Source organism: Pinus tabuliformis, chromosome 1_2, assembly GCF_031772625.1.
Source record: "Pinus tabuliformis cultivar Carrire ecotype Pingquan chromosome 1_2, CPIR1, whole genome shotgun sequence".
Lineage (NCBI taxonomy): Eukaryota > Viridiplantae > Streptophyta > Pinopsida > Pinales > Pinaceae > Pinus > Pinus tabuliformis.
In genome coordinates this window covers 968,529,567-968,555,018 of record NC_142298.1, presented here as the reverse complement: position 1 = coordinate 968,555,018, position 25,452 = coordinate 968,529,567, and the positions used below count along the sequence as shown (strand labels likewise).

General features: G+C 38.7%; 1 protein-coding gene across 1 annotated transcript in view; it reads right to left on the bottom strand.

Annotated features, from left to right (window-relative positions):
* The window catches only part of LOC149209207 (protein ABA AND ROS SENSITIVE 1-like), a 153,990-nt gene that overhangs the window by 74,410 nt on the left and 54,128 nt on the right, over nucleotides 1-25,452 (bottom strand). The window contains exon 3 of the mRNA XM_089396310.1: nucleotides 15,437-15,620. Within this exon, the coding sequence (XP_089252436.1) occupies nucleotides 15,437-15,620 (184 nt within the window). The remainder of the gene's footprint in view (nucleotides 1-15,436; nucleotides 15,621-25,452) is intronic.

Here is a 25,452-nt window from a genome sequence, read left to right as displayed (position 1 = left end):
AGGCCATTTAGAGCCTCATTGATTATGTATTATGTTGTTGATATGTATTGCACTCGGTGCCAATTTGATATATTCACCTTTACCTGGTATATAGATGAGCAAACTTTGCATATTTTATCTCTATTGGTTTTAAATGATGGTTTTAAATCTTAAAAATAGTTGTTTTCATTAAAAACTAAGTATTTCATGTATTTTTTTAAAGATCAATTCATTGAGATCTGACCAGTCCCGATTTGACCGGTTCCGGTTTGAAACCCTGTTTGATAGGTGGGTCGGTCCGGTCACAGGTTCCGGTTTTTAAAACTATGGGTTAGGGTTCCTTTGAAATATGGATAAAAAGTAATTTTACTTGATGTGGAATTGCCCTTTTAGTAGGAATTGTGTTAAATAATTGATAAAATGCAAAATCTAACATTTATTGCATTGTAAAACCCTAGTTCTAGTGTTGACATCGTCATTGTATTATTGTTTTATGCATATTTCTGCTATAAAAACTCAATTGCAAACCCTATATGGTTCTCAATTACATATCTTGATCTTTTGTTGATTCATCATTTGTAAGACTATTTCCTCTCGCTGTTATATAACATTGCATGTCATATCATTGAAAATCTATCAAACCATAACTTATAACAACTCTATAATTTACTTAAGTGGTCTAAGGGTAGAGTGCCTGAACTTCGGTGAAGAAAATCTTAGCCCTCCTAGCTTTGTCAGTAACCCTATCCCAATAGTTAGACCTATCCATCACCTTGAATCCTTCTTATTGTATATCCTTTAGGTGGGTTGTACATAGGGAAGCTTCCCTTATGGTTTACTTACCACAAAATAGTTGGAGAAAGGTTGTTGAGGTGGTAGTGGTGGCCAATGTCTTGTTCCCACAAGGTCTGGGTCTACCTAGTGAGGCTTTACGCTAGGCCTGCCAGATTTCACAACAACAAGGAGATGAACCCTTCACTCAAACCAAAATAATTAGTTAAGCATGTTAAGCTTTTTCAATTTCTACCATATTAGACAGTTGAGGAATCTAAGTCTAAAGACTTTGAGCGAGATGATGTTTATGTAGCTCATGGTGATGATTCCCATTTCGAATAGTGGTGAATTAGTGATGAGTTTAATAAGTGATCATCTTGATTGTTGATTTGTAATAGACCAATGGCTTAGTAGCTTGTAGCATTGTTTTTGGACTCTACAGGCCATTTAGAGCTTCATTAATTATGTATTTTGTTGTTGATATGTATTGCACTCTATGCCATTTTGATATATTCACCCTTACATGGTATATAGATGAGCAAACTTTGCATATTTTGTCTCTAATGGTTACAAATCATGGTTTGAAATCTGAAAAATAATTATTTTTCATTGAAAATTATTTACTTTATGTACTTTTATCAAATCCAAATCACTAAATCCTATTCGTTTTGATTCTAGTTCGAGGCCCAGTTAGAAAGGTGGGTCAATTCAAAACCTAGTCCCGGTTTTTTAAAATATGGTTTTGGTAGATAACCAGTGGTTTGATAAGCTTGTGGTGGCTTCATGCCCACTTTTTGTATAAAAACCATTATATGTACATATTCTTAGCATATTAATAGTTAAAGGAAGCTTTTATTCCAAAAAAAAAAAGATTGACAATGCAAAAAAATGTTGTTATTTATCCTATATTGCCATGTACGTGTTCTGTTCTTTACCTTGGTAGAAGTCTTAACTTTTTTATCACAATTCATACTCCAGCTAGAATTGAAATATATAGATCCTCTTCGGGCTAGAGTTAAAACTAGCATGCTAGCTCTTCTTGCATATGTGTGTAAAGAGAAGGGTGGGTGTGGGGCATACATAACATATATACTTAAGCTTTGGTTCCATGATTCATTCATTATTAAAGTAATTGACTTTTATAAGATAAAGTGGCTCCATGATTCATTCTTTATTAAAGTAATTGACTTTTATAAGATAAAGTGAGTTATTCTAATGAAATGCAAAGGTTATTTGCATTTCAATAACTTATAATAAGAAGGCTAGGCTAAAGGAGAAGATACACAAAACATATTAAGCGCAAGAAATGGTGAGAGTGAGATCACAGTGATTGGCTGGAGAAGGAGTTCCATTCAAGTGTGCAGGGTTTAAGGAAGGTGCAAGGCGTAGCAAGGGAGATCCAGATCAGACAAGTGAGATCAATGGACAGACCTAAGGTTTGATTAGTAGGTTTAGTTCCAAGTTTATTGTTGTATGTATTTTCCTTAGTGGGCCATTATCCTAGCAAGCAATCCCTAGTAAGTTGTGAATTTAATGAATGAAGGATTGATTTGAAGGGTAGAAATCTTGTGTGCATGTGATTGTGAGATTGGTGTTTAATTTTACTTCCACTATTATAATTATTAAAATCCTAATTGTGCTTTTATTCAATAGATCTGCGTAATAATTGTTTTACCGTAAAGAAATCTACTAGATAATAAATTGTTAGGTTGTTAGGCTTAGAAAATTAACATGTTATTAGAGACCGAACTCTGAAAAATAATCTCTAAAGTATTTCACACACCTCCAAGCCCCTTTTTCTTTGTGATCTGCCACAACATGACTCACAACCCCGTCCTCGCTGCTATGTAGACCCAATCCTTTCCTTTGGGCCATACACCCTTGCAAACAGGCCCTGTGGCCTTCCTTGTGTGTAGTGATCTGTGTATATCACCCAATTGGCCACCTGCCAGCACTCGTCCCAGTTGCGGTTTCCTTGGCAAATCAGAACACCAATTAAGAAGAAAAAGCCATTATTCTCCTCTCTGTGATTAATCTCAAGCCTCTCCATTGGCTTCTAATCTATGCTTTTCAAAGGGTGCAATGCCATGGGCCTATACCATGGGTTATCAAAATACCTTGGGTCATCAAAATACCATGGGTCTATGGGTACAATGCTCGTCACTTAACTCATACACTCATACATGTTGAAAATTGGCAGTGCAGGGATGAATTTCCTTATCTAAAATCTCATTTCTGACAATTCTAAAGTGACTTCTAAAACTAGAAAGTCATGTCTAACATCTCAAGTATGACTTTCCAAAAATAATAAATCACCTTGCATCAATTGGTAATCAAGTATAGTTGATGGAAAATCACTTAACTTATCATTAATCAATCCTAATAGTTCAATCTCAACTTAATCATCAATATTATTATTATTATTATTATTATTACTATTATCCTTTATGATACTATTATATTATTATTAAAAGGAAATTCATGTCTCTCAATCATGGCACTCAATCATGTCATATGTAACTCCCCTCAATTAATGCATATGTTACTCTCTCTCACTTAATGGATATGTTACACTCTCTCTTACGCACTCATTAAAAGCATGGCATATTCCTCTTACACACTCATTAAAGCATGTCATAAAAGATTCCTCTTACGCACTCTTTAATGCATATGTTACATTCCCTCCTTAATGGCATGAGTTACAAAGGCATGCGTACCTCCTTAATGACATAAGTTACAAAGGCATGTGTACCTCCCTAAATGGTATATGTAACTGCTCCTCAAGGCATGTGTATTGCTCCTTCTTTATGACCAGAATTTGTTGTTCCTCTTATATATGTATCTCATATCATCTCATTCTCACTACTTTTGCATTGTAAAAGACAAATTCAAACTTTAGAGAGAGAGTTGGAGAGATTAGAGAAGATTGTGAGAGAGAAACTGGGAGAGTAAGAGCGGGACTTGGTGAGCCAATGTTGATTCAGTTTTTCAGTGTTGATTCAGTTGAAAGGAAGGTTGATTTAGTGTTTGCATGTGTTGTTGCCACCAGTGGTCTTTATGCTACAGCGTGTTCAAATTTGGGTGAACTTACTCATTCTCTTGATCTCTCATTGTACTATGTATCTCTGTTGAACAATTGATATCTAATAGAAGAAGAATCTGGTTGGGTTTTGCCCTGGTCATTGGACTTAAATTCTCTGTGTCTCATTTATGTTCTTGGATGCCTTCTATTGTGCATTTGGTTTATGTTCTACCTACAATTGTTTAACTAATATTGCAACAAAAAGAATTTTTTGAAATAATTAATTTTTACAGCATAGAAAATTAGAATTTCAACATGGTATCAGAGCTTTGGTGAAGACAAGTCCAAGAAGATAAGAGTTTTCATCCTTCTATTTTTTGTTGGGATCAGAGCTTCGGTGAAGACAAGTCCAAGAAGATAAGAGTTGTCATCCTTCTATTTTTTGTTAAAGTATCACTTGGTGCTCCTTTTTTCTGCTGAAATATCAATTGTTGCTCCTATTTTCTGTTGAAATATCACTTGTTGATTCTTATATTTACTGCAGAAATATCACTTGTTGCTCCTTTTATTTACTATTGAAATATCACTTGTTGCTGAAAATTCTTTGACTTCAGGAATTAAGAAAAGTTGAATGATGCTTCAAATTTTGGTCCATGGAAGGCAAGATTGAATATTACTCTTGAAAAACATATGTACTAGAATATGTTGAAGGCATGTTAGCAGAACCACCATAAAATTTGAATGTTGTCAAGGCCAAATACAAGAAGGGAGAAGTCAACACTAAGAAGATTATCCTTGATTCTCTTGGAGACCATCTCATCACCTATATCTCCAAGTTGAAAAAATTGAAGGGAATGTATAACAATTTGATTGGAATGTATCAAGTAAACAACTTGAGTCAAATCTTTGCCTTGAAGAATCAACTCAAGAACATTAAAATGAATAGAGGAGAGACCATTCAAGCATATTTCATGAGGATATCTAAAATCAAGGATCATTCGTCAATTGCTATTGAAATTGTATTTGATAAAGAGTTGTTGTTGATTACACTTAGAACTTAGAAGTCTTTCTCCAACTTGGGAAACTTTTATTACTACCATCAACAACAATGATAAGTGTCCCACATTTGATGAGCTCCTGGGAAAGTGCATTCAAGAAGAGGCCAGAATGATTTTAGAGGAAGAATTCTTAAGCATGAAGAGGGAGAACCTACTACCTTTGTTGCCCAAGACAAAAAGTAGAAAGGAAAAAGAGGTCATCACTTTTCAGGAAAGCCTACTCCCTGATCCAATAATAAATAGACATGATAGTAATTTTGCAAATAGTAATTAAGGTGTTGCATGTGTTTAATAGTTGTGGTTTTGGTACTTGTTGATGCATGTAAAAGTAAAAAGTAGTTTTACTTCTGTTTATGCATGTGCAAGAAAGTGTTGTCTTGAAAAGAAGTATAATGCATAGAAGGTTATGAAAAAATAACTGATAGAAATTGAATACTGAAGATAGGGGGATTTTGATTCTCTCACATTATATTTGATGAGAAAGGTCATGGGTTTACTGACAATAGTGATTGCAGGAAAGAATCATGACTTTTGCAAAGGATGGAATGATAGTTTTCTAAATTAACCTCTTTTGCAGCTATCAAAGATGAATTATATCATTGCAGACAATGAAGTCAATATGTATAACTATTATTACTTGCCTTCACTCTGGGATCATGATTTGAAGATCTTTATAAAATCAATGGAAGACCTATCCATGCATTGATTCATGATAGTAATCATCAATGTGAACTATGGCATTGAAGGTTCACTCATCTTCACTATAAAGCATTGTCTCATGTGAGAAAGAAGGTTTCTGGAATGCATGAGATTAGAGTGGATCATGATGGAGTACAAGTGGAAAGCATGTAAAGGGACCCTTTCCTTCAAGAAAAAGTAGAACCAGTCAGGTTCAGCATTTGGCATGTTCAAAGACTTCAAGACTCTTGAAGAAGTCTTCACTGGTGAAAAGCCTGAAGTTGGACACTTGAGGATCTTTGGCTACCCTGTCTACTTTAATGTGCCAAAGGAAAAGAGGACCAACCAGAAGCTTCAAGTAAGAAAGCTTTTGGAGATGCAAGAGACACTCCTCCTCCTAATAATGTTGAGAGTCAGGATGATGTCGTGGATGCATAAGAAGTGTTGGAAAACGTAACTATGTTCGGTCTTCAATAATGTACTTGAGTCATTATGTAATGAACTTGTCAAAAGAATAACGAAAATAGTTTTTATTATTATTATTGTGACTTATTAAATCATGGGTTTCATGCTTGGGTCACCATGTTTTAGGTCAAAGTCCCCATTGAGGACTTCTAAGATTTATCTAAGTCTATAGAATTATTGTACATTTAAAGAGACCCTTTTTGGGCTTTTGAATCATGTAAAAAGGTTTAGTATTGAGTCTAATATGAATTATGAAACCTCCACACAATGGCAGCCTAAGGGAAGATCAAGTCAGCCTAAGACCCTATTCGACCACACAAAAAGCCTATAAAAAGAAGGACATCAAATTCATTTGGAGCATCACTTCTCATCAAGTTCGAATTTTCTTTACTAGGCAGAAGTGCGAAAATCTCTTGTTGTTGGGCAGAAGTGCGAAGTTCTCTTGTTGCTGGGAAAGTTTGTTGTCGAGAAGCCGAAGTGAATGCGAGTTTGGATGAGTCTAAGGAGACAAGGAAAAACGAAATTTTGGTGGTGGTCTCTCTTTGTTTCGTGCTCTAGATTGGGATCGAAGTCATCCAAGTTGAACTGTTACCAGAAACTGTTAGTTGTTGCATAGTCGAAGTTGCTGGGAAGAAGTCAAACTTTTGGAGGCTGACTTGGTGTGAAGGGAAGTTTTGGTCTTGGTCTAGGGTGAAGAGTCTCAAAGAATACTATTGAAAGGAAGAATTACTTTGACTGAGTTTTCCCCTCAAGGGAGGTTTTGCCCTAGCATGTGCCTACATCTTGTGTCCTTTATTTTATGTGTTGTTGCTTTTGGTAATTGCTTGATGAATTAAAGAAAGAAGATATAAAGAATCATAATAATAAGAAACATCACAAGTAATTATCAAGATCACGAAAATCTTTACCGCCTTTTTGATTTTCCAACATGGTATCAAAGCTTTGGTGAAGAAAGAAGAAAAGATTTTGTGGAAATTATTCTAAAATATTTCCTTTATTCTATCCCACCTCTTGTTTATAATCCATCTTCATCTTTAAGAATGAGAATCCATTCAGTTACCTAAATTTTCTCAAAATCAAAATCAAACCTACAAGAGTTCAAACTTATGTTTGTTTTCCTGCAAACTTAGCACCCAACACTTAATTCCAAGCAAATTTTAAATACACGGCTAAGTTCATAAACTCAATAAATTCAGCAGAAACAAAATATACCAATCTCAATCACAAAATAAGTGACACAACAAATTCTACCCAATCACAGTTCTTCATTGAAATTATTCACTTACTTGGGCTCTTGTCTTGGGACAATGGCCCAATCGAGGAAATACATACAACAATAGGATCTAATCTAGTTGGTCAAGCCCTCTTTGGTTGATCTAGATCTCATTGTTGCCCCCTTCCTCAAGCCCAACACACTCACTAAGATGTCTCTTTCAATCTTGTGTTCTTGTATGGTGTGTATCTCCATCTCCTTAGCCTTGCTTTTATAACTTTAGATTAAGCTAAATCCCTAACCCTAATTTCGAAATTAATTGACGACCAAGAGTAGATCTCGCCTACATGAAATCAAGGGTTGAGATTAAAACTTAATCATTAAAGTAATTAATTTATTTTTTCTAGGTTTACTTTAGCTTTGTTGACCCTGCCGCCTACACCTACCTACAAGTCAGTGAGAAAATCCTTCAACCCCACAAGGTGTGGTTGGTGGCAGGGAACTTAGAGAAGGGGTTGTCACACTAATCCCAACTCTCTCAGTTTGAGCTATCTCCTAGGTTAGCTAAGGGGGGTGGTCCCTAATGAAAAGTTAATTTAAAAAGGATGTGATTCTAGGAGAATTGTTAGAGTTAAATAGATTCTCTTTAAGATTAGAAGCAAAAAGTCGATATGAGCAATAACCATCATAAGATAAGCATCAAGTACATAAACAACTAGTGCCTTCCAAGTATTTGCTCTTTAAAAATTGAAATTGTATTTTGCTTAAAATGAAGTGAAATGCTTTCAAATGGAAAGCCAAAATAAACCTGGAAAGTGAAACACTAAATTGTTAGCACAAAATATTATAAATGCTTTCAAGATGAATAAGTCTACAAATCAAAGCATGGAAACTATCTTGCTCAAAAAGATACAAAAATAACTCAAATGTTAGACCAAGATGACAACAAAGTATGTTACAAAAATAATCTACAAGAGGCTAGGCCAAAGAGTATGAGCAAGCTCTCCTCTTTGACTAGCCATGACTTAGCTCTTTGAAATAGCCAGATATTGATAAATGAAGTACAATACGTAAAAAAGTATTTTCCGAGTTTGATATTTTGATGCAAGAAATAAAAGTTTTAAGAAACTTGAAAGAATCTCTGCAAGACACAAATAAGATATAGATGAGACTTTGGAATTCAAAACATGTGGGTTCTCCTTGAATATTTTTCAAGAATGGGTTGATTCCTCCGAGAATTTCCCCTCACGCTTGAAAAGCTTGACCAAATAATGATTCATCTACAAAACTTCACCACAAATCATTAAATCGACATGAAATTAAATAAGTGCAGTGGAAAGAATTCCTAGAGATACATCTATTATCCACTAGAAGATTTCTTTTCCTAAAACAAATAATTAATTCTTATGCTAATATGAGATAGTTGCATACTAACATAACTTGAAACAAGCATGAAAGAAATAATGACATGAGGAAATAAATAGAAGCATAACAACAAGTCAAGAATTTACCACACATGCAAGGAGAAGAACACCATCACGCTTTACCCCAAAGACTGTTGTATTATATTGCAAGTAGTGAATACAATCTCACAGAGTCTCCTCAAGCACAATAGCTCATATTACATGATACAATATGAGAGCCCATGGCTCTATTATATAGAGAGTTGGGAGCAAATCCCAATGAAGAATGACAATGACAAATGGCATTGGAGCCAATCCCAATGTAGAAGTGATTAAACAAGTGGCATGAGGTGACAATCTCAATGAGAAATTCGAAGTTGTTGAATAGAGCTCCAATGCCAAGTGTAAAAATTGAATTATGGCAAGTGGACATCATTTTCTTCTTCCCTTATGTGTCAAATTCGAATTTTATGATAGAATGACAAGTGTATATGGGTGGTAACCCATGTGGGGACAATTTCCCACAAAAATCTCCACCAAATATTCTCCCAAATCCTCCCAAATGTGCATTAACTTCACAAATTCGAATTTCCAAATAAGCAGCTTTCTCATTTAATGCCAGAAATTCGATTTTATTTTAGCACATGTCATTTCCTTGATTTTAGGAGTCCACATCACCTTGGGACTTCACTTTAACTCCCCCATAATTTTCCACCACAACATTTAGCATGTGTGGATATTTATTTTTCTCCATTTATTTAATTTTTGGCTTAATTAATTCCCATATTTCCCACTAAACTTAGGAAAAGTGGGTTTCGAGGATTCAAAAAACATTTTTAACCCATCAAAGCATGTCATAGTAGAAAGTTGAGGGTGAGAGGTGCAAATTTCATTATTCATACCCCATACAATTTCTCTAGACATCACTTATTACATTACAAGTATAATTTTATTAGCAATTTCCGCAGTGCGAAAATCTAGAAAATTAAAAAATAACTACCTAGACCTAACCAAATTCCACGAAATTTTTTGTGTGAACTAATATGGTAATATACATCGACTCTAGACACTAAGATGTGTTAGGAGCTCAACCTTCAAACCGTCACCCCAGCTTTGGGGTAAAACGTGAGTGAAAAAACTCGGAAAATTATCCGCCTCTAAAAAAGAAGGGATAATTAACCAGATAAAAAAAAACACTCCAAGGTGTACTTGTTTGCTAATTGAGTCCCAACATCCTAGGCCTGTTACAGACTCAAAAAACTCATCATTATTAGTATCACTTATTACAATTCCCCGCAGGGTGTGGAATCTAGGTATAAGAAAGATGATGAGAAGATAGAAGTAGAGTTAAAAAACTCTATGACTGATGATATCCGATGGTACAAGTGTCCTATGGATCATCCTTGGGCATGGAGTCTTCATATAATCATCAGGTGCCACTCCAGTGGTCAACAAGCTCAATAAGCCAACATAACAAGCTAAGTTACAAACGCAACTTGCTCACACTAGAGCAAGTGTCTAAGGAGATCTTGAGGGACTTCTACATGCCTAGACACTTAGGCCTATGCAAAACTACCTGCTCGAGCTACAAACACCAACACTCCTCCTAGCGAAAGAGGTACTTCTACCCCCTAGCACTGACTTTAATCCTGGAGCTGCATCCATTGCCATGGCTACTCCCTCTGAACTAGAAGCCTTCCCTGCCATTTGAACTAAAAAGATCCTTAAAGTCTTGTTTTCTTTGGCCTAATTCCTAGAAGCCTCCTACTCATGAACATCGTGTAAAGTCATCTCACACCAAGAGACCTTCTTGACAAAATTGGAGGAATCTATCGATCGCTCCTCCCATCTTGAACCTAAAGGTTGACTCCCTCTGAGCTACTCAACCTTCGGAGCTACATGTTCATTGTTCTTTGTCATTGCTATGGTTGGTGCCATTGCTTGAATTGACTAGCCCTTTAGTCTATACAGGTTGCTCTCTCTAAATACAATGACATGTCCCTCTCAAAGTTAGATCCCTTGGGTCTAATCAGTACTTTCCCATCCTAGAATGTTACATAGAACCCCTTCTTCTCCATAATCGAGATTGAGAACAAACTCCACCTGAGTTCTAGCACCCACAGCATGTCCTTCACTTCCATCTTGCCTCTTGACTCAGGTTGAAATATCACTATTCCAACCCCTTCACTGCATGCTTAGTATCAACACCAAATTCCACATGCAGTTCTAAGTCCCACTCAGTCAAGCTGCCAAACTATTTCAGTGCTCCTATCATATGCCTTGTGGATCTATTGTCTAACAGCCATGCACCCATTGGTAATGTGCCTGAGGTAATGTAGGAGACAAGTACAAATTCGTTCCCAGCAAACTCTTCATGGGATTCTACCAATGCAGCTACAGTTGGTTGTGTGCCCTTTCCCCCTTTCTTCCTCTAAACACTGTGAAGCATAGTGTCCCATCTTATGACAAACACTTGACCTTTGTCAAGTCCTTCTTGTGTTGTGAGGTTGACTCGTCACCCCTACTACTCGAACCTTTGCTCTTCGTTGCCCGATTGGCAAGAGCAAAACTCTCACCATTCCCAATCTTCTCTTGTCCTCTAGACAATGATTTCTCCCAGATCTCCGTCTATGCGAAATCATCCCATAATTTGTTCCAATCTGGCAGTTTTTCTCTTACTAGAACACCTATCACAAAGGTAGCAAAGGTTTTGAGAACCCGCTCAAGGTTAATTTTACAAGCTCATCATCTAGCAAGGCTACCCCAACAGCTCCAAGCTCATCTCAAACTTGTTGAATCCTAGTGAGGTATGATGCCATAATATCTAATTCAATCATCTTGGTGTTTCTGAGCTTCTCCCTCAACACCATTTTCCGATTCTGATTGTCACTCTGATATAGGCTCATTAGAGCAGTCCACATCTCATGGGCACTATTCTTCCCTGATATGTTAAGGATCACATGATCCTTCACCCCATCCATGATGATATGTCTGGCCTTTACATCTTTCAATTTGTGGGCTACCAAAGTTGTAGCATCTAAAGGAGCTAGAACCAGGGTGTTGACAAACTCCCACAAACTTGTCTCCTTGAGAACCAACACTATCCTCTCCTTCCATGGACTAAAGTTTTAAGCACCATCCAACCTGTCCTCAAACCTCAAACCAATAGATGCCATCCTGAAATTAGAAAATCAACTGAAAACTTTTGACTAGCATGCCTTGATTGGTATAGTCTCCCTCTCTCCTTGTGAGTGTTAACTCTGTCAAATCCCTAGATCACACGTTTAGCATTGTCCTGGCTCAATTGTTGTCAATCCTGGGCCCTTACTGGCGACTTGGCTTGTTTGTCCACATGGTTGAGTCGTTTTTTTCTTTCTTTTTGGCAGTTGTTGGCGATCTGGCTATGTTGTGACCAAGCTACTAGCCATACCTATGTTGTCCTCTTGACAACTTCGGTTGCCCCATCAATTGTCCAAGTTGTTGACCGCCCAAAGCTCCAAGTCCCATGTTGACCTGTTGCTCTACCTCAACAACCCCTACCCTCCTCTCCTCTCTGTGTCGTGAGTTTTCTCAAACCAATCATGTGGCCTTAGTGCTACTGTTGATCCAAATGCAGCAGTCAACTTCTATCATGATCCCGCTACTCTTCCTCTTTCATGCAATTATTGGCAGCTTGGGATCCCTATGCCCTGCCCAACTCACACCTACAAGACAACTCATGCTACACTTTGTTGTGTTGGTTATTGTTCACCTATGTGATCAATGACCCTCTAACACCACTTCATCCTTGTCTCCCCTCTATCGAGACTCCGACCGTGTCGTTGGTTGTGGCCTCTGGCACCTTCCTCGAACCAACAAATTGCACCCTACCTGCAACAACTGCCCACACCCAACAATCCTGTCATATATGCAGGTCGACCGACTACCTTGCTCATGCACTTTATCACTCTATGACCTGGCTAATTGCTTTTGTGGTCCAGTCCACTCACCATCTTATACAATGTTGCAATTAGTGTTATCAAGACCGGACCAAAACGATATGAACCAACCGGTCCGACCATTTTGAGGCCAAAACTAGTTTGGACCAGTGACCTGAACCGTTTTTGGCCGGTTCTTGTATGAAACCGGCCGGTTCGGTTTTTCATTGAACCAACCAGTTTTGTACATTGCTGCCAAGGACCCTTTAAACACAATCTTTTTTCAAAAAAGCAAGGATTTATGACATGGGAAGCCTAGTATTTTACCATATTTCCCTACTAATGCTATGCAATTCATGGTAATGATAAATTCTTAAAGTAAAGGTGACATTCTCCTTTATCTTTCATTTTCATCTTGTTACTTAAATTTTTAACATTACCATGAAATGACTCGGGATGTTTGAGAGTGGTTCTGAGCTCATTGGATTTCATATGGAGAAAGTAGAATTTTAGATCTCACTCAAAAACCAGCGGACTAACAATTTTCCAGGATTTCAGGATTGGGTGGATTGCAACGCTACATTGGATATTGTCATGTACGAGGACATGAAACTAATATTTAATCAAAAGCACAAAGCCCTCTATGTACCTTGATGTTAGTGGCATTGGTTGTCGAACTCCTCTATCATGAACCTACTAGAAAAAGTACCCATAAATCAAACAAAATAATGACTTGACATGTTATGCCTTTTCTATCTTATTTTAATGCTTAGAGGGTGATATTGATGACAAAGATCCCAATATAGGCAATGATTTTGATGATATGTAGGTATTTGTTGTAGCATAATTTTTTTTGGATGTTAGAGGCCATGTGGAGCTTGTTTGCTGATGTATTTTCGGTTATAGATGGATTGCACTCGGTGCTATTTTGGTTATGTGCACCCTTACATGCTATATAAATGAGAACTTTTGCTTATTTGTGTATAAATGGTTTGGATTCATATGGATGCACATAAATATATATGTTTTTCTTTAAAATTTGAATATTTTATGTGTTTTTGGTTGACTAGATGTTTGTTTCAATTTTTTTACCAATTTTCGTCCGTTTCTAACCAGTTCCCAATCCGGATGTCTACCGGTTCAATGCTCAATCTGTGTCTGATAACTATGGTTCTAATCCCAATCCTGTCATATATGCAAGCCAATCGACTACCTTGTTCGTGCACTTTATCGTCCCACAACATGGCCAATTGCTTTTGTGGTCCAGTCCATTCACCGTCATGTACAATGTTCCAATCCCAGTCGTTGTCAACTGTCTCATCCTTTATCGCCCTAGCACTGTCAACCCTTGCGGCTGGTGGCTCAGGGTGTCAGCCTCACTCTCCTGCATCCAGCGATTGGGTGCAGCTAGCCTATAGGCCACTCAGCGGCCAACACTATTTCCGTTTTTTTTTACTTTTCTATTTTCTTTTAAATCTTGAAACTGGGTTTTCGGCCCCCTAAAAAATTTCTTCAACAATGCAATAGTACATTCGATTTCCTTTGAGTTCCTAAAAAATTTCCCGCTCATACGGTCGCAACTGAACATGGTCGTAGCGATCCTGTACGAACCTAGCACCTGTAATTCAAACATCTGTACCTCAAAGTTTACGCACTTATACCATGTTAGCTTTCTTGCAAACCTAGCACCTGGCACTTAATTCCTAGCATATTACAGATCTACTAATTAATTGCATAGCTAGGTTCATTAACCCGATAAATTCAATAGAAGCAAAATATACCAATCTCAGCCACAAAATAAATGAAACAACAAATTCTACCCACTTATAGTTCTTCATTAAAATTTCTAAACTTACTTGAGCTTCTATCCTAGGATAATGGCCCAACTGAGGAAATACATACAACAACTGGGTCTGATCTAGCTGATTAGGCCCTCCTTGGCTGATCTAGATCTCTTTGTTGCCCCCTTCCTCAAACCCAACACACTCACTGAGATGTCTCTCTCAATCTTGTGTTGTTGTATGGTGTGCCTTCTCCTTCTCCTTAGCCTTTCTTTTATAACTTTACATTGAGCTAAATCCCTAAACCTAATCTCCAAAGTGATTGACAATCGAGATTAGATCTCGCCTCACTTGAGATCAAGGGCTGAGATTAAACTTAATTACTAAAGTAATTAATTTGTTTTTCCTAAGTTTACTTTAGCTTAATAAGCCAACATAACAATTATGTGATTTTCCTAACTTAAACTTAGGCTAAGTTACAAATGAAGCTTGCTCACACTAAAGCAAGTGTCTAAGGAGATCTTGGGCAACTTCTGCACACCAAGACACATAGTCTTGTGTAGAAGTAAGACTTTGAGTGACTCCTTCGACCCTGAGTCTTATACTAAAGACTGACAAACAAGTTCAAGAATCAAGGAACATTTACAGAAAAAACAAAATCTAGGCAGCCAATCATGAATCAAACAGTATTTTTCATCCACAGATCTCCAATGTGTAGAAAGGGCACAAAATTTATTTGTTGTGAGATGCAAGTCACATGCAACTACTGCTGATGAAGTAACATGAGAATCAAATGCTATGGTTACATCATTATAATATCTGGCATATGGATGTGGTAAATAGTTATGTACATGTAAGACTAGGGATTCCTAAAGGTAATTTTTATGTCCAGGCAAGCAGGAACAGTCTCAACTCTTCCAGCATGTGAAGAATCATAGCACTATAGAGGTTTATAGGTAAGATACGTATATGGTTTTGTACCAGAAGATATGAACAATTAACAGATTTTTCATTTACTGGAACAAACATTGTTGCTTGTATTATATTGTGCAGCTAACTAACAATGACTATCATTTTCAAGTCGACAAAAAAAAAATGATTCAAAAGGTTAAACAAATAAAAGATACATGTTGATAGTATGATTACCTCGATTTTGTTTTTTGGCTTCAGGTTCATCAAAAAAACCAGCAGGAAGAGTTGATGACAACCGAGTCCCAGAAGCAAGGGAGGGTATCGGCTGAGTCTCAAAATCAACAGCACCAGTGTGTGTAAGCTTTGTTTTATTATGAGTTGTTGATTTGGCAGCACGGGCCTTTAAATTTTCCACAGCCTGCAGTTCGTACAATATGTTCAATCAGCTCACCTGCACATGGAGTCGGAATGCTCACGACCTTACTAGTTAAGTATGATCTCCTTTAAAATCTAGTTACAATATAATTTATGCGCATTTCAAAGAGTTAATTTTTATTGATATGGACATAATAAATAGCCAACCCGATAACATTAACCTCAGCAAAGTCTTGAAGGATAAGCAAACTCTTTGTCCATTAAAACCATTGATCTTCTGAAATTGCGGTGATCAAACTTGCCTTGACCATAACATTACAATCCTTATTGAAACTTGCTTCTGAAAGCGTTTACTAGACTGAATTGTTTTACATCTCAAGGTTATGGTGCCAATAAGGAGCTACGTAATTAGGGCATCTTCTTGTCAACAGAATTGAATTTGTTATATCATGTGAAGAGAAAATGCAAAATGAGCTTAGGGGTCAAGAGGTCACAGATAAGATTAATTTGCACAATAATATTCTGTTGCTGCAATAATGGATTGCTTGCATTTTGAAAATAGGGGTGTAATCTTCACTTTCAGCAACGGTTGACCTTCTATTGTATCATTATATTTGTAGGTTTGGTTAAGCCAGACTATGTACACTTAAGCTCAAAACCCTGTTGGGTAAAACACCGTGTCATTAAGTTTGGGTTTTTAGACAGCCATGTTGAGATTCACAAGAAATAATGAGACTCAAGATAAAACCAGGGAATTGAATGAAACCAACACAAACCCAATTTCTGCCATAAAGAGAAACAAAAACAGCACTAGGGGAGTGAAATGCTTGAAGAGATGTCCCGTAAGATGACAGCAACCCTAGAGAGAGAGAAACCCAAAAATAAATGTGCTCTCTCTTGTGCTGGGTTTCCTTTTCAAGAGTTCTCTCTCTTGTGCTTGGTTTTCCTTTTCATGTGTGCTCTCTTTTGTGCTTGTATTTCCTTTCCAAGTGTTCTCTCTCTTATGCTTGGGTTTCTTTCCCTCTCCAGCAAATTTGTTCTCAGGTTGTTCTCTCTCTAGGATTGTGTTTGTCTTATGTGACATCTCTTCTAGTGTTGTGTTGCCCTAGTGCTAGTTTATGCTTCTTTTTATGCAAAATTTCGGTTTGAGTTCGTTAAATTCAATTCTCTCACTCTCCCTTGTGAATCTCAACATGGTATCAAAGCAGATGTGCATCTCACTTAAATCAACAGCAGATCTAAAATATTTTTGGCTAGTGGCATTGCTCAAGGCTTCTTTGTGACTACAAAATAGGGTTTTCTAGGGTTTTGGATCAACTCATTTTCTAGGGTTTTCTTAAGGTTTAAACCCTCCTTCAAGGCCAATGCCTCTTTTCCTAGTTTTCTAGGGTTTAAACCCTTCTTCAAGGCCAGCATCTCCTTTATAGGGTTTCCTTGGATTTAAACCCTTCCTTCAAGGCCAACGCACTCTCCCTTGCTTTGTTTTACAGCAAGTAGTACACTACAATTTTATTATGAAGTGGATGTTTCTCTTTCCATCTAGGGCCTATCAAGGAAAACTTTTAAAGGTCTCATTTTGTCATATGAAGGCTTCTTTGCAATCTTGTTTATCCTTATGGACTCAAATTGGATATTTGATAAATTAAATGGGCTAATTATAATATTTGCACAAATCAAATCACTACCCTTCCTAGAAGAAAGGGTTTGTGCCTATAACTAGAGAAACCCCTTCCACCTGACAACGACGATAGCTATGACTTCATGTCTAATGAGGGGCAAAGCTCTAATGCTACTCACTCTATAAGAGGAAATTTGGGATACTTTCAAAACACCTTTTTGAAATAGTGAAAACCTCTCAGGTATACTCGAAAATAGGCTTTCAAACCTCAAAATGGATAACTTTGACAACGTGGGGGAGTTTATTGCAAGGTTTAGGAACTTGAAGGTCTATTACATAAAGAGGAAAGGCAAAATCAAATTTAGAATATGAAATTATTGTTCTAAATAATTCTATCCAACGTTAAAATCTTTTGCCATCATATTTTATAATATTTCAGATTTCTCTACTTACAAAGAATTACAAGTTGTCCTCTCTTAAGAAAGGTTTTGCTAATCGTATCCAACATTAAGTCATATTGAGAAATATGAGAGAATTACCACCTTCCCAAATCCAGCTCATTCAAAAGCTATCTGTAAACCTTCTTCGCATAAGCAACAAGGCTAAGGGGCAAAAACCCAAAAACCTCCAAGAAGAAGAAACTTGTCTAATGCTACTGTCATAAGCAAGGACATGGATTTAAACTTGCATCTCTCTCCTTCAAAAGATTAACAAGTTTGTAAAACATAGAGGTTGTTTTAAGGGGCTTCTTGAAGACGATACCATAAGATCTTCTCACACTACACATTTCATTGTGCACTTTGCATATTAGTCCTCTTCTTTGTGGGAATAGATTGTTGATTATGGAGCTACCAAGCATATGACCAGGCATCAACACCTCTCTCTTCAATTATTGACAACACAATGGAGAGAAAACATCATTGGCGATAACTAACACTTACTAGTTTCAAGTTGCAGAGGTGTCATCATCGACAACACGAAGTTTTGAGATGTTCTTCATGTTCCAAGAGTTGGAATGAATGTTTTTCCTATTTACCGCATCACACATACCAACAAGATGGTGGAATTTTGGTCGAATCAAAGGGTTACAAAGGACAAGAATGACGGTTTTAAAGTGGTTGCCTCAAGACACTATTATGAATTCAATCATGTGTAAAATTGGAGAAGACTCCATCCTTGTAATAGAAGAGGGATTTGTGTTGAAGTGAGTGGTAGCTTTGGAAGGTCTTCTGCATAGGCTTGGTGTCTTAGCATGTGGAAGACATTATTTGCCTCTTCTAGGTGCTTGCTTGGTGGAGTAAGTGATTTATGTCTTCTTTCCTAAGTCTAACTTAGGAAAAGTACAATAATTAAAGTCAATTAATTATTGTGGACTATTGAGTCATTTTCTAAGGATAAATAATTTAATTATTTAAGTGACTTAGAAATAATCTCAACCGTTGATCTCCAAGATGGTTCTAGAAGGGAGATTGGGGTTAGGGATTTGGACTCAATGAAGATTATAAAGGGAGCCTAGCAAGGAGGTGAAGACAGAGCGAGCCATCATGAAGAGAGAGTGATTTTCTCAAAGTGTGTTAATTTTTGGTATCTTCTATGCTTAAAAGCAATTTACTTCAATTTTCTTATTAGCCCAATATCAATATCCAGTTTAGCAATCACATTAGCATGATAGTAAAATGCAAATAGAACATAAACATAAACAGTAGAAGACAAGCCAAGACAGGAGGACACAAGATGTGGCACCAGCTAGGGACAAACCCTAATGTGGGGAACCCTTGATCAATTCTTCTTATATTCTTCTATAGTTCAACAGAGAGAGAGAGAGAGTACAATGATATAAAGTCAATACTGACTTGCCAAATAGGAGATCTGATATCAAAGATCTTAACCATGAAGTTGACTCAATGAAATTGCAATTCTGCCACCAAGGGCTGGAGTCTGCAATTCTGAAAACCTATCGTTTTTGTTCATGGACTGAGCTTTGTTGAGGGTTTCAACTGAATCTTACAGCAGCCTACTACATAACTTGATGTGGCTTCCTTCCCTGTGAACTCAATCTCCTAAACAACTACTATAGGACTGCAGCAAGTTCACCATAGGTATGACTTCAGCCATAACTATCCCAGAAACCTTCTTCTATTGTTGCCTCCCATTTATAAGCTCCTATCCTCCACGTTGATTGATCAATCAGAACATTACCAAGAAGTTATCTATAACCACCTTGTTGTTGCCTCCTAGTCATGATTTCTGTGCTTATTGTTGTAGCTTCTTATCTCTGGTTAGGGCATCCAAAACCCTCCAAAATCTGCCACAATAGTCCTTCAATCACAGTGTTCCCTTGTCATCTTTTGTTGTCCTTCTAGGCCCAATCTTGCTGATGTATGTCCCTAAGAAACCACCTCAAGGCACCCTACAGATCTCGGATCTGCTACAGCAAGGAGTTTGACATTAAGGCAAGGGTTTACACCTTCAATTTGGGTTGTGGTGTCTTCTTAGGAACTACGGCTAGGTGAGAGGACCCTTACTAGGTCTCTCGGCCTCTCAACAACCCTCTATGCATGCTACTGCAACATCATCACCTGCGGCCCAAAACATAATATCCAAACACTGTAACTAAACACAGAAGAACCCTTTTTCTTTACCTCTAATCTGTAGTTTTGTTTAGCAAAGGAGATATGTCACAAAATGCCCATATGTCTGCTATTTAGGTCCCTTCTAGATGTGGCTTTCTCGACAAATAAATCTGCACCAAAACGCAAAGAAGAATCTCTCCTAATCATGTTTGCACTCTCCTCATCCTTGCCTTAGATCCGCACTTCAAACGCAAGGGAGTTTTGGCCTCTTCTTCTTGACTACGGCTAGGGCATGGCCTCTTCTCTTGACTGCGGCTAGGGCATGGCCTCTTCTCTTGACTGCTGCTAGGGCACCTCTTGACCTTTCTTTCCACCATGTCCTCCTTGTGAGAAGACATACCCAAACAAGTGGAGAGAAAGATCATGTGATGATGTGCGCCTAAAATGACTTGAGGTCTCCTCTATTTAAATGCAACGTTGAGGGTGAGTTGGGGGTAAAGGTACTTGATTTGCTTGTTGGCCGACCTTGACAAATTGTCAATAATATGAATAAATTCATATCTCCATAAATACATGTCAGAATCAAATGATCTTTAGATCAATCCTACACCTCTTGGAGAGAGAATCCAAGAAAAATATCAGCTACCATAAATAAGGTGACCCACATGGAGTTTGGCCCTAGTTGCCAATTTTAACACTCCCTTTCAACTAGGGAGAACTCCATCTGCCAATTCATCTGTCAGTCAATACTATCTCTGTCATCAATGCACTGCCCTGCTCTACTGAACTATGAAGAAGAATAAGTGATCGAGAATGTATCATACCATTCTCTGTTGACCCGAAGTCAGTCCCAAATAAAGAGAGTGTCTCACACCACTCTTACTAACCCGAATTCAGTGCCAGATAAAAGAGAGTGTCTCATACCACTCTTACTAACCCGAAGTCAGCGCCAGATAAAAGAGTGTCTCATACCACTCTTACTGACCCGAAATCAGTTCCAGATAAGATAGAGTGTGTCATATCACTCTTACTAACCCGAAGTCAGTTCCAAGTAATCCCAAATCAATATAGGTCATTCTAGCATAGGGAGTACGGTAGTACACGATGCATCCATTGGTAGTACTATGGTCCCTATCCTCATTTTCCTACTCATTGGCCAGATGAGAGGTACTTCCCATGAGTCCCAGACTACATGGGTAGGATGTCCCAGCAGGAGAAGGATGAACCACTCATCCTGACATGCCGCCATGGGGTATCCCAGGGGAAGGTTGAACCACTCACCCTGTACACCACAAATCACTAAGGGAAGGTTGGACCACTCACCCTATATGATTGTGTCTCAGCAGGAGAAGGATGAACCACTCATCTTGCCTACATAGCAAACCACTAGGGGAAGGGTAAACCACTCACCCTATCATTGCTCATCGCTCCAAGAAGTACCCAAGGCCCACTGGAGCTCCTAGAGCTCAATATCCATATTATACAGGACCCTTAGAAGAGGGTCTCTCCGCGACTCCTAGTCGTTCTCGGAAAGTCAAGAATTTGACCTTTCCCAGGGGCTTCATTAGAATATCGTCAACTTGCTCATCAGTGCCAATGTTATGGAGCCTTATTGCTCCTCGTTGTACCATATCCCAGATAAAGTGGTACCTGATGTCTATGTGCTTGGAGCGATCATGAAATACGGGATTCTTTGATAATCGGATCCCACTCTGGTTGTCGCAGAGGATCACGATGGTATCCAACACATGTCCAAACAGCTCATTGAAGAGCTTCCTCAACCAGAGAGCTTCACAAGAGGCCATACTCATCGGCCTCAGCGGTGCTCAAAGCAACCAACTTCTGCTTCCTACTCATCCAGGATATCGAAGTAGAACCCAAAGAGAAACAGCACCCAGAAGTGCTCTTGCTATCCACCACACTGCCTGCCCAATCAGTGTTAGAATAACCATCCTCACATCTTCGGTAGTGTATCTCAGTCCACGAGTGACTGTGCCCCGAAGATATCTTAGAAGATTCTTGGCACCAATCCAATGTGTTTGATGAGGCTCAATCATATATTGGCTCAATGTGTTAACTGCAAAACATATATCCGGACGAGAGTTCACTAAGAACATCAGTGCTCCTATGAGTTGACGATACTCAGAAGCATTTCCCAATTCAGGTCCGGCAGCACTACCGCATAACTTCTTAAAGTTAAGCTCCATCGAGGTAGTCACGGGCTTGCAGTCCACCATCCCAAATCTTTCCAATATCTTCACAACATATTTTCCTTGAGATAGGAAAATTTCTCCTGGCTTTTGCCAGACCTCCAACCCTAGGAAGTAGTGCATCAGTCCTAGGTCCTTCATCTCAAATTCGGAAGCCAACTCCCTCTTACATTTGTGAATGAGAGGGTCTGCACCTGTCAAAAAGAGGTCATCCACATAAAGCACCAGTATGAGAGGTCTATCATCTTCAACCTTAAAGTAAAGGTTCGGATCGGCTTTACTTCTAGTGAATCCCAGCTTCATCAGATAGCTATCGATCCTCTCATACCTACCAAGTCTGGGGTGCTTGCTTCAATTCATAGAGAGCTTTCTTCAACCTACATACATGAGGTTCCCAATCATTAACCTCAAACCCCTCGAGTTATTCCACATAGACTTCCTCTTTAATCGAACCATGCAAGAAAGCGGTCTTGACATCCATCTGATATAAGTTCCATCCTTGCGAAGCAGCAGGGGCTATGATCGAGCGGATGGTGATGTATCGAGCAACAGGTGCAAATATCTCATCATAACCTACACCTTCCTTTTAAGAGAAGCCTCAAGCAACAAAGCAAGCCTTGTACTTTTTTGCACTCCCATCAGCTCCATACTTATTTTGTAGAGCCACTTAGAAGTGACAACTGATTTGTCCTGGGGTCTAGGGACCACATTCCAAACATCATTCTTCATAATGGACTCGTATTCTTCATTCGTAGCATCCTTCCATACTTGATGCTTCATGGCTTCTTTGAATGATGTAGGCTCATTTTGAATGATAGTGCTCATAATGGTCAAGTATCCCTGATACCTGTTCGGCTTCTTGCTTTCACGGAAAGTGCCCCTTGGTGCAATATGTCTCTCAGCATCTTCGAGAATCTCCCTAAGCCATGAGGGCCTCCTCCTAGAGGAGGAGGGCTCTTGAGGAGGAGGATCAATCGGATACATAGGTTCATCAACATCAGACATCGTTTCATCTTCTTTTTCACTCTGTTTCCAAGTGTCAACTTCTTTGTCCTTCCTTGGAATAGGAAGGTTGTTGATCTTGCTAAGAACCATTACTTCATCAAAAGTGACATCATGACTTATCTCAACTTCCCTTTGACCTGCCTCATGAATTCTATAGCCCTTAGAATTTTCACTGTAGCCCACGAAGATTCCCTTCTTTCCTGATGCTCTGGAGTCTTGGAATCCAATGCTTGATGAGGGCATCGGTTTTGAACATACACAGCGGTTTTGTAGTCTCCCTCTTAATGCCAGCTTCTCTTAAACACGCTGACCAGCATATCGTAGATTTCCTTGGAGGTGTTTACATCGAAGAAGTAAGCCACCAAATGCTTGTTAATGGAATCTCTAATAATCTTCTTCGCCTTGACTTCAGCCTTGTTGTACTTGTTCTTGTAGCAGCCAGTGCATTTGAAGGAGGCTCAGGGATTTTACCCTTCACATAATCCAACACTTCTAGTTCTTCCAATGTCAAATCAAGAGACATCTTCCATCCATGATAGTCAGACTTTTCACGGAGCTTGTCTTCAGCCGGGAAGTGGGATGAGGAACCCATTTAGCCTTTTGTCCAACTGTCTTCGGTGATTGCTCTTTCACTCTTGCTTGGGCTTTGTCTTCACCTCACCTCTGATACCATGTTAATTTTTGGTATGTTCTATGCTTAAGAGAAATTTACTTCAATTTTCTTATTAGCCCAATATCAATATCCAGTTTAGCAATCACATCAACATGATAGTAAAATGTAGATAGAACATAAACATAAACAGTGGAAGACAAGCCAAGACAAGAGGACACAAGATGTGGCACCAGCCATGGACAAATGCCAATGTGGGGAAACCCTTGATCAATTCTTCTGATATTCTTCTATAGTTCAGCAGAGAGAGAGATAGAGAGATAGTACAATGATATAAAGTCAATATTGACTTGCCAAATAGGAGATCTGATATCAAAGATCTTAACCATGAAGTTGACTCAATGAAATTGCAATTCTGTCACCAAGGGTTGAAGTCTGCAATTCTGAAAACCTGTCACTGTTGTTCATGGACTGAGCTTTGTTGAGGGTTTCAACTGAATCTTACAACAGCCTACTACATAACTTGATGTGGCTTCCTTCCCTGTGAACTCGATCTCCTAAACAACTACTATAGAACTGCAGCAAGTTCACCATAGGTATGACTTCAGCCATAACTATCCCAGAAACCTTCTTCTATTGTTGCCTCCCATTTATAAGCTCCTATCCTCCATGCTGATTGATCTATCAATCAGAACATTACAAAGAAGTTATCTATAACCATCTTGTTGCCTCCTAGTCATGATTTCTGTGCTTATTGCTGTAGCTTCTTATCTCTGGTTAGGGCATCCAAAACCCTCCAAAATCTGCCACAACAGTCCTTCAATCACAGTGTTCCCTTGTCATCTTTTGTTGTCCTTCTAGGCCTAATCTTGCTGATGTATGTCCCTAAGAAACCACCTCAAGGCACCCTACAGATATCGGATCTGCTACAGCAAGGAGTTTGACATTAAGGCAAGGGTTTACACCTTCAATTTGGGCTGCGGTGTCTTCTTATGAACTGCAGCTAGGTGAGAGGATCCTTACAAGGTCTCTCGGCCTCTCAACAACCCTCTACATATGCTAGAGCAACATCATCACCTGCGGCCCAAAACATAATATCCAAACACTGTAACTAAACACAGAAGAACCCTTTTTCTTTACCTCTGATCTGCGGTTTTGTTTAGCAAAGGAGATATGTCACAAACTGCCCATACGTCTGCTCTTTAGGTCCCTTCTAGCTGCGGCTTTCTCCACAGAGAAATCCGCACCAAAACGCAGAGAAGAATCTCTCCTAATCCTGTCTGCACTCTCCTCATCCTTGCCTTAGATCCGCACTTCAAACACAGAGGAGTTCTGGCCTCTTCTTCTTGACTGCGGCTAGGGCATGGCCTCTTCTCTTGACTGCGGCTAGGGCACCTCTTGACCTTTCTTTCCACCATGTCCTCCTTGTGAGAAGACATACCCAAACAAGTGGAGAGAAAGATCATGAGATGATGTGCTCCTAAAATGACTTGAGGTCTCCTCTATTTAAATGCAACATTGAGGATGAGCTGGGGGTAAAAGTGCTTGATTTGCTTGCTGGCCGACCTTGACAAATTGTCAATAATATGAATAAATTCATATCTCCATAAATACATGTCGGAATCGGATGATCTTTAGATCAATCCTACACCTCTCGAAGAGAGGAATCCATGAAAAATATCAGCGGCCATAAATAAAGTGACCCACATGGAGTTTCGCCCTAGTTGCCAGTTTTAACAAAGTGCGAGTGGCTCTATGGACGAGGTGCACAAAGAAGGAGAAGTGCAAGTGGATTGGGACGAATCCAGGAGGGCCAAGAAAAAGGAGATTGCAAGGCCGAGATTTGGGAAGGAGATTGA